This window comes from Rissa tridactyla, chromosome 2, assembly GCF_028500815.1.
Source record: "Rissa tridactyla isolate bRisTri1 chromosome 2, bRisTri1.patW.cur.20221130, whole genome shotgun sequence".
NCBI lineage: Eukaryota > Metazoa > Chordata > Aves > Charadriiformes > Laridae > Rissa > Rissa tridactyla.
The window spans coordinates 77,576,983-77,586,590 of record NC_071467.1 but is presented as its reverse complement, the minus strand read 5'-3'; the positions used below and the strand labels follow the sequence as shown (position 1 = coordinate 77,586,590).

The 9,608-nt window shown below is 38.5% G+C and overlaps 1 protein-coding gene across 12 annotated transcripts in view; it reads right to left on the bottom strand.

Annotated features, from left to right (window-relative positions):
- Positions 1–688: 688 nt before the first annotated feature.
- MTRR (5-methyltetrahydrofolate-homocysteine methyltransferase reductase) overlaps positions 689–9,608 on the bottom strand; it is a 29,565-nt gene continuing 20,645 nt past the window's right edge. For 11 of the 12 annotated variants that reach the window (XM_054193358.1, XM_054193355.1, XM_054193361.1 and 8 more), the window contains 7 exons: positions 8,767–8,947; positions 7,611–7,653; positions 6,930–7,116; positions 5,212–5,330; positions 3,561–3,657; positions 3,299–3,474; positions 689–2,172 (listed from right to left, as the gene is read on the bottom strand). In XM_054193358.1, the coding sequence (XP_054049333.1) occupies positions 2,028–2,172; positions 3,299–3,474; positions 3,561–3,657; positions 5,212–5,330; positions 6,930–7,116; positions 7,611–7,653; positions 8,767–8,947 (948 nt within the window). In that variant the 3' untranslated portion in view covers positions 689–2,027. Of the gene's footprint in view, positions 2,173–3,298; positions 3,475–3,560; positions 3,658–5,211; positions 5,331–6,929; positions 7,117–7,610; positions 7,654–8,766; positions 8,948–9,608 lie in introns of those variants that run through there. The other variant, XM_054193360.1, reaches the window with a different exon arrangement.

The window sequence follows — 9,608 nt, the reverse complement described above, 5'->3', positions numbered from 1 at the left end:
TTTAAAAAAAAAAAAACCAACCCTACAGAATAATGGGTTCAATAGAAATGGTTATTTAAGTGGAATTTAGCACTATATACCACGTCAGCTGAATTTGTTCATTCAGGCAGAGGATTTGTGAATCAGGTACATTTAAAATTATCTATGGCATGGTGTTGACAAAGCTTTTAAAAGCACAAAGTCTTCAAGTACAGGCATCTGATACCTTATCCACCATGGCACTATTTTTGCCAAGCAGGGAACCTGACAAAGTATTTCTGTTCTCAACAGCACAGAAATACTATCATCTGGGAAGTACTATTAGTAAGGCTACATGATAACATTTAGATAAAACATGCATTGTATATTATCCAGATGGTTTATGTGACAACACATCTTTGTCTAGTAACAGTAATTGCTATTAGGCAGCATAAAATATAACTGCTGGAGAAGTATTTGCATAACATTCAGGGATGGTCTCAAAAAAAGTTTGTATTTTTGGAGTACTTACAATAACTAACAGTGCAGTAAGACACTGGTTAATGGAAGAGTTCAGATAAAACACATGCAGATGCCACTAACTCTCTGGCATTCCATGCCTCCTGCCCTCCTCAGCTAGACAGGGGGAGAAAAAATATAACAAAAGGCTCATGGGTTGAGATAAGAACAGGGAGGTCATTCAGCAATTACCAGCACAGGCAAAACAGGCTCAACTTGTGGAAATTTGATTTATTACCAATTAAAATCAGAGTAGGGTAATAAGAAATAAAACTAAACCCTAAAACACTTTCCCCCCACACCCTCCCTTCTTCCCAGGTTCAACTTCACTCCCAGTTTCTCTACCTGCCCCCCCCAACAAGTGGCGCAGGGAGACGGGGAATGGGGGTTGTGGTCAGTTCATCACATGTTGTCTCTGCTGCTCCTTCCTCCTCAAGGGAAGGACTCCTCACACTCTTCCCCTGCTCCAGTGGGGAGTCTCTCCCATGGGAGACAGTCCTCCACAAACTTCTCTGTGGGTTTCAGTTCTTCACAAACTTCTCTGTGGGTTTCAGTTCTTCACAAACTGCTCCAACATGGGACCATTCCACAGGGTACAGTCCTTCACGAAGAGACTGCTCCAGCGTGGGTCCCCCATGGGGCCAGCAAACCTGCCGCAGCGTGGGCTCCTCTCTCCACAGGTCCTCCCAGGAGCCTGCTCACGCACAGGCTTCCCATGTGGTCACAGCCTCCTTTGGGCACAACTACCTCACCCAGCGTGGGGTCCTCCATGGGCTGCAGGGGGACAGCCTGCCTCACCATGGTCTTCACCATGGGCTGCAGGGGAATCTCTGCTCTGACACCTGCAGCACCTCCTCCCCTCCTTCTTCACTGACCTTGGTGTCTGCAGAGTTGTTGCTCTCTCATATTCTCAACTCCTCTCTCTGGTTGCTGCTACCCCACAGTTTTCTGCCTCCTCTTCCTAAATGTGTTATCACATCCCAAGTGCTACCATGGTTGCTTATGGGCTTGGCCTTGGCCAGAGGTGGGTCCATCTTGGAGCTGACATGGAGAAGCTTCTAGCAGCTTATGACAGAAGCCACCCCTGTAGTCCCCCAGCTACCAAAACCTTGCCTCACAAACCCAATACATGTTCAAATAAATCTTGGCAAGTCAGTAACGTATTTGATGACACACAGATTAGCGTGTAACATCACGTTTACTCTGTAGCTTCTTTATGTATACATTATAGGAAAAAATACATGATGTAATGTAAACATACAATTATACTTGTACAAGGTTTTACTTTCTATGTGAAGGTGAACTTAAAATGAGAGAATCAAGGCACTGAGGCAGTCTATTTTGTAAACGTCATTAAAAAAATCATACGCTTCAAAAGGCAGCCTGGCTTGCTGTCATTTAAAAGGTTTCATATTCCTGTTTGAAAGGTCAACAGAGAAAGTTAAGATTTGTGTGATTACAGACAGCACTTCTGACAATAACTTTTAGTCAAAAGCGTAAGTGTGAAACAAAATCTTTTGTGTTACAAAGGCATAGGAAAAGCTAAGTATTTAGCTCCAAACATCCTGCAAATATCGTTTTGCCTCTCGAAGCGTGGCCAGGATTTTCATTGCTTCCAACTTGTCAACTTTCATTTCCATGCTTATAATGTCCACTACAGCATCACTTACACCATCAGCCATGTGCTTCTTATCTCTGGGAAAAAAAAAGGGGAGGGGGGAAGGAGAAAAATGCATAATAGTGTATTTTTCCTCTTATCAATAACTTCAGAGGCAGGATACTATTGGAAAAGAGTCATTAAAAAAATCCCAAACACAAATACAGCTTGTATATTGTATGGCAAGATGCTCACTGAGTTTTCATGTAGCTGAGTACTGACAGTAACAAGGGCTTCTCTCAATCAAACATTAGAAAGTTTTCAGCACACTATAATTTATAGGAAAAAAACTTTGGGACCCTGTTGAGGTGTCACAGAAGGTGGCACACAGCAGAGGACTGCTGCTATCTCACAGCTGTGCAGTTTATCATCACATGTATTCAAGTATCTCATTTTCTCAAAATAAATCTATTAGCTTGAAACCTCCTATAGCTTAATTGAATATTAAAAAAGAAAAAGCAGTAATAAGTGACTAAAGCAATCAGTGGAACTGTGTGGTTACAAACCCTAGTTTCAAGACTATATTGGAAAAAATGGAGATAGTGACAAAATTCAAGCACTCCAGGAAGGCTATTTCAACATCATGTTCGTCCTTTCTTTCAGACAGCTCTAAATTAAGACGGACATGGACCTGTTGGAACAGGTCCAGTGGAGGGCCACCAAGATGATCAGAGGGCTGGAGCACCTATGCTATGAGGACAGGCTGAGAGAGTTGGGGTTGTTCAGCCTGGAGAAGAGAAGGCTCTGGGGAGACCTTATAGCGGCCTTCCAGTACCTAAAGGGAGCCTACAGGAGAGATGGGGAGGGACTCTTTATCAGGGAATGTAGTGAGAAGACGAGGGGTAATGATTTTAAACTGAAAGAGGGGAGATTTAGATTAGATATTAGGAAGAAATTCTTTACTGTGAGGGTGGTGAGGCACTGGAACAGGTTGGCCAGCGAAGTTGTGGATGCCCCATCCCTGGAAGTGTTCAAGGCCAGGCTGGATGGGGCTTTGAGTAACGTGGTCTAGTGGGAGGTGTCCCTGCCCAGGGCAGGGGGTTGGAACTAGATGATCTTTAAGGTCCCTTCCAACCCAAACTATTCTATGATTCTATAAATCTTCCTGCTAACTTCTGCTAACTCTGCGCTCTTTGTGAGACAGTCCATCTCCACTCTACTCACCCACATACATAGAAGTAACCTCTCTCTTTCAGCAGGACTCTGGCAACTTCCTTAGCATAAAGCCTAATGGCATCTTGCACATATTTAGGCGGGGCTACTTCTGCAGTTGAAGAGTCTCTTGAGAAACAAACCTTAAGATGAGTTAACGTGCCATTTTCAAGAAAACATTTGAGCTCCTCTCTGAAAGGCAATGAAAACTGTTAGTAATGACTCTGAGATAAGGACTCTCTCATGAATAGAAAATTAATGTTAAATGGCAAACTTGCTTGAACAAATAGTCTCGATGTTGATGCCGACAACCAAAAAACAGCCATGTCTCTCCAAATTCCCAGTCTGTATGTTCTTCTCTGAGCTTTTGCCTAAACAGACCAAAAAAGAATGTATTGATAGTATGTAAATCCAATCCTGTTTTAGGAAGTGCAGAATCTAAAATGCTCATGACCTAATTCTCATTTAAAGTAGTGCTTTGACAAACCTGTGTATTGGCATAAATGTGAAATGGCATAAGGTAAATCACAGTCAAACCCTCCTCCTCTGATTTTTTTGAGTAGTCACTTTTGGCCCAGCTCAAAATCAATCAATTTCAAAGGTTGGTTTTGGTTTTTTTTTGTCACAGTTTCATATTGGAATAGTCAAGTCTGACACTTCCAAACATCTCACAAAACAATCCTGACTGCTTAATAAGGAGATGACTACCCTTTATCCTTCATTGGAAGCCCTGTAAAAACACCTGGGAAAACTCAGCACAAAGTATTTTTAGCACGCTTTCCATTTAGCTGTAGAAACCTGCAAGACTTTATGAATAACAATCCATTCACTACTACATCATCAGAAGAGTTATTGCATTTTCTTGAAATAATGCTGAAGGTATTGCTTTATAGGGACTTTAGCTGCAACTTTCTAGTTATATTTTGAGAGAGATATTTTATTTATCACTGATCAAATGCTTATGAAATGCTATGGATCCTTTAAAATGAAAAATACTTCTGAGAAAGAAAGGTTTATTTGGGGGTTAAAACTAAGGAGTAAGATTTGTATATAATGATTTGGTTAAAGCAGAAGCATGGAGTCAGAAACATCATGTCAAAATTTCACTCTTTCAAATAAAATGGTTAAAAAGTAATTGTTACAGGATGTGAGAAACTCCATCACTTTGCTGGAACAAATGAGTCAGGTAGGAACGATATAAGATGTGTTGGGTATCTATAAAACTTGCAACCGTTCCCACCCAAATATTCCACTCTTCCCATTTACTGTTTCCTCCAAATGATCATGTTTTTACACGTTCTTAGGGATGAGGTCCCTGTCAATTTTTGAAGAAGCATCTCTTTGTCTTGCAAAATTATGCTGCTGGAATTGGAGTGGGGAAAAAAAAACCCACAAAACCCAAGATTACTGCCCAGTTGAGGGTCAGGTGCCAAGCTCCTGATCTTAAAACATCAAAATGTGTAAACACACAGAAATAGGGAAATGGGGGAGAAAACTGACATGCAGCATGCCAAAGCTTTTTATAGACATGTCACGTCTGAAGGAAATGGATTTTGAATATCAAAGTCAAGCCAATCAATACTGTTTCTAACAAATAGCAATCACTTACAGGCCTTCCACTAGCAATACACACGTAAAAGATTTAATTCCTTATTACTATTTCTGCAATTCACCCAATGCTTAAATATCCACTACAGATATTAAATACAGTCAAATGAAAGTGTAAGTTTCACTCATTTGAAACAAAAATAAATAAACAAGCACTGCTTATTTAAAATTAATAAGACTTTCTAATCGGCATACCACTGTTAACAAAAAGTAAAAAGAAAAAAATAAGAAAATTAACTACACTTGTACTCAAAACCCGAGGCTGTAATTCCCTCAACAAAAAAAGGCTGCTTTCCACGTAACAATTTGGTACATACCGATGTTGAAGGAAACCAATAAATGGTGAAATTCCTGTTCCTGGACCAACCATCATGAACGGGACAGATGGGTCTCCAGGTAAGTGGAAAGTATTGTTTGGACGAGCAAAAATACATACCTAAAATGAAGTTAGACAGAATACAATTGAAGAATATTCTTAGGCAGTGAAAATGCCATTAACATTTTAGAACCTTTAGGATATTTACACAGTGTATGTGTCCACACACCCTTCCAGATCCTGAGCTTCAGAGTTATTTTTAATAAACTCTAAATCTAAAAAAACTAAATAAAAAGATGTCTGCCATACAGACATCTGGAATAAAATTTTATGAGTTTCTGAAAAAACACCCCAATCACACAATACTTACAGACTTATTAATTAATCTGGGGAAAAACTAGACAAAACCACACAAATTATTCTTCTGGTTTGATGATGATAAAAAAATAGTATAATTCTTGCTGCAGGGGACAGTATTTGTGTTTCTATTACACTTATTCTTCAAACCACACTTGAGTTAGGAGGTTATTTTCTCTATTAATGATTCCAAACTGGTCATTCCTTTAAAAAATACTGCAAATAGTAAACACGTTTATAATGTAAAGCGTTTTCAATTAATCTTATTTTTGTGTAAGATCACAATCATCTGTTTTGTACTGGTATTTCACATGTTTCTGCACTCTATTGCTGAACATTTACCTATGCTGAATTCTAGCTTGCGCAGCAGATGCAAATAGTTCTGAACTTTATTCAGACTCAATTTGTAATAATCCTCTGTTTTTTTCTTTTTACTCCACCTCTGTTTCATGTTTGATCTTTAATATATTGTAAATCAATTATATTTTAAATAAAGAGCAGATGTGAATACTGGAATAAGATATATGACGTTTTTTGAGTTAGTTTAAAAAATTAAAATAACTTGCATGGGTTTTCCCCCATTTTGCCAGAACGACATCTCGAGTTAGTGGCACGGTTTTCTTGTAACCAAATTCTATGCTTGTTTCAATTTTTCTTATTCAAATATAGATTAGACTGGTAGTAGTTCTTTTGACATATTAATTATATATTATAATTCCAAATTTTTAATAATTAATTTACACCTGGTGACTTTGAAACCAGTTAATTACTTAGTTTCTCTGCCACAAAAGGAAAAGAGGCAAAAAAAAAGAGTACCTTCTCCTAGTAATACCCACTATGCCAAACCATCTTTGATGCACATCAGAAATACCACAGAAGATTGTCCTCTGTGTCGCATTCAATAACATGGCCTTTGCAAACTGTGTGAGACCTGACAAGAAGAAAGAGGTTTATGATTTCTCCCCTATTATCTGCCACCTGGAGGTGACCAAGTGCCTCTCTCCTCCAACATAACAGCCATAATCATTTAATTGCACAGTGGTATTTTACTCCATGAAAATATCTTCCAAGACTCACTTAAGACTACAGTGGGGTGGAAAACGACTCTGGCCTTTCAGCAATGTGAAGTTTCACTACTCATGTTTTACTTTATTTGGGGATACCTGAGTTTAGCAACTTAGCAGTGAAATTCCAAACATGTTACACAGAGAAGGGTAAACTTACAGGTAGGGTAGAGCTGCAAAATGAAGGTGCATACTGCAAAAACACCTGCATTATATCACAGCAGTGAACAAAGAAACCTGCAATTGCTTCAAATGCATAAATTTAATGGTTAAGGGAGTTTAGATCTAATATTCGTACCTTTTCAGTTGAAGGGTTTCCTCCTTTTGTATCCGGAATGTTTTTATTGGGATGCAGTAGAGGTGCAACTAACTCAGCAAGCCAGCCTGTACATACTCCTTTCCGTGCGACTGCTCTAGTGGGACAGGCAGGAAACTCCACAATATTGAACACAAAACATAGTTTTCCTGGCTGATATGAGTTTGAACTGTAAAGATAAAAGTATTTTAAAAAACCCCAAACCTGAGAGATAGCTGTACAATCTTACAGCAGGTCAATCTGCAGCCCAAACCACATCATTTGAATCAAGATTCTCAGTGTTCAGTTAACTGAGTGACATTTATATATAGTTAGTAGTGTTCAGTTAATTGTGTGATATGCATATATAGTTTGAAAACGTCTTAAGATTGGACTCAGAGGCCAGTGCCTCCAGAAGGGAATCTGAAATCCTCTCTATCAGGTTCACACGTGTGTAAGCTTGTTCTTGAGAACTCTATCCTAAAGTCTTGCCAAACACTCAAACCAATGTTGCTTGAAATAGTCAAACCCTGGGGTATTTTTGCAACAGGGATACAGTCACTTTTTCCTCAGGTTTTATCCTTTATTCCTCTCTTTCTTCTTTAGATCATAATGTACGCACATACACACACTTGAGAAAAAACATACCTAAATAACCAAGAAGATACAATTTGAATTGATTACCTTGACACTGAATAGGATCTGGCTTGTAATTTAGGAAGATGTTCTGAAAAATTAAAAATAAAATTAAAAATAAAAGCATCGTTTCTTGTTTGAGTCACCCCAATGATAATGAAAATATCACACGAGTGTTTACACAAACAATGAGTGTTTACACAAGCATATTACAATTTAACAGTACTTTTACTTTATTAACATTCTGTGTTTGTGTCTCAAAAATAAGCTATTAAGAGTGAACTCTATTTTGAACTTTTTTTAGACTTTGTGGAACATCTGTTAGAGATACCATAAAATGAGGCCACAGCAGTCAATGTATGGAGCGGTTGGACGATTAAAAACAACTGTAAGGTGCACACAAGAGATGCTAGTAGCTAGTTGACAAAGTGAAGCTTGAAATTTAATTTTCCCTACCTTTCACCTAAGACTGCTTTATGGAGCTCAAAAGCTCTAAGAATACGAACTGCTTGATTGAAAGTTTCCTATATATAACATCCTAGAAGCAGACATGCCAGTTCAATTTCAAACCGCTATGAATACCTATGTAAATTTTGAAATCACGGCTTAAAAAACCACCGAAACAATAACAGGTACAGGAGTTTACTGGGCCTTTTTTCAATGAGAAACACGCTATATGTATCACCCTCCCACACACACATTTATATCTACATATGTATGTACATATACATACATAGAAACAGTGTCTTCAAAGGAATGACTCGCCCTAGCATGCAGACTGCACATTTTGGCTGACGAGAAGGGCATATTAAAAGACAGGCATATTGCTAAGTGAACAGTACGGTGGGGAATGGTGACAACAAGTGGGCAATACCAAAAAAACTGTGCACAGCAAATGCCAGAAAACATACAGTGGAGTAACAGGCCCTAATCCTGCAAAAACTTTATGCTTATTTTTTATGCACAGGAGCAATCCGGAGTAAACTGAAGCACAGTTTTGCAAACGCACCTAAGCGTTTTGCAGAATAAAGGCCAAAGACTACACACACAGAGCTCTGTTCCCCAACAATAATTTTAGTTTCATCACTATGAATATTTCTAAGGCAGTTAATGGAACAGTTATTCCCCTTTCTCAGGAAACTGAACATTTAGTCTGATGCATTTTTAGAAACAAAACCTAATTAAGTCTAAATCAGTCACTTACCAATTAACAGGTTAAGTGAAGGCTTGCAGCTTGGAAAAGCATGAAGTAAATCCAGCAAGCAAACATTAGACTCTCTAATAAAGCGTGTGTAATCAGAGGCTCCTTGTCTGCTGCAAAGCTCTTGAAGCCGCCGTTTTTCTCCTGCATCACTGGTACATTCTACAAGAGCTCGCAAAAACGCCTGCAGAGAAGAAAATAAGAGTGGAGGATACAAAACCAAATCTGTCCATTTGGGAAAATCATCACAAAACCGGGAAAAACTTGGGTTGCCTGAGGACAGGAAGCAGTCACCTGACAAGTCAATGGATAATACTTTTTATTTCCCAATGCACAGTTTCACCTACTATGAAAAATTTACTTTTTTTGGGGGGGGCTGCTTTTTTTTGTTTGGGTCTTTTTTTTTTTTGGCTGCTCCTCTGATGTCTGGAACAAGCTAGCAGGTCAGAAAATCCTACTTAGCCTGAGTGGGGAGAGACAAATAAACAGGCAAACAGGCATAACCCATTCCCTGATAAATCTCAAATTTATGAAAGGTTTTCTTATTTATGTATTTGCACTTTAGTTAAGTGAACAGCCCCGTAACACAAATTAATTCAAAACAAACCACCATTTGCTAAGTTATAGAAGCTGGGAAAGGAATAATAAAAAGTCTTACAAGAGATATCACTGTAAATAAAGTATGGTATTTAATGAGTCATGTAAATGTCACTGTGGTGTTTTAGTCCGTACTTTATGCCTACATAGCTGTACTGCAAGCTTTTCTTAAGGGAAAATTAAATGGAGCATTGCAAGATAAAGTAAAAATCAAATGTAAATAGTTACAAGGTTTTTTCCATAAGTAA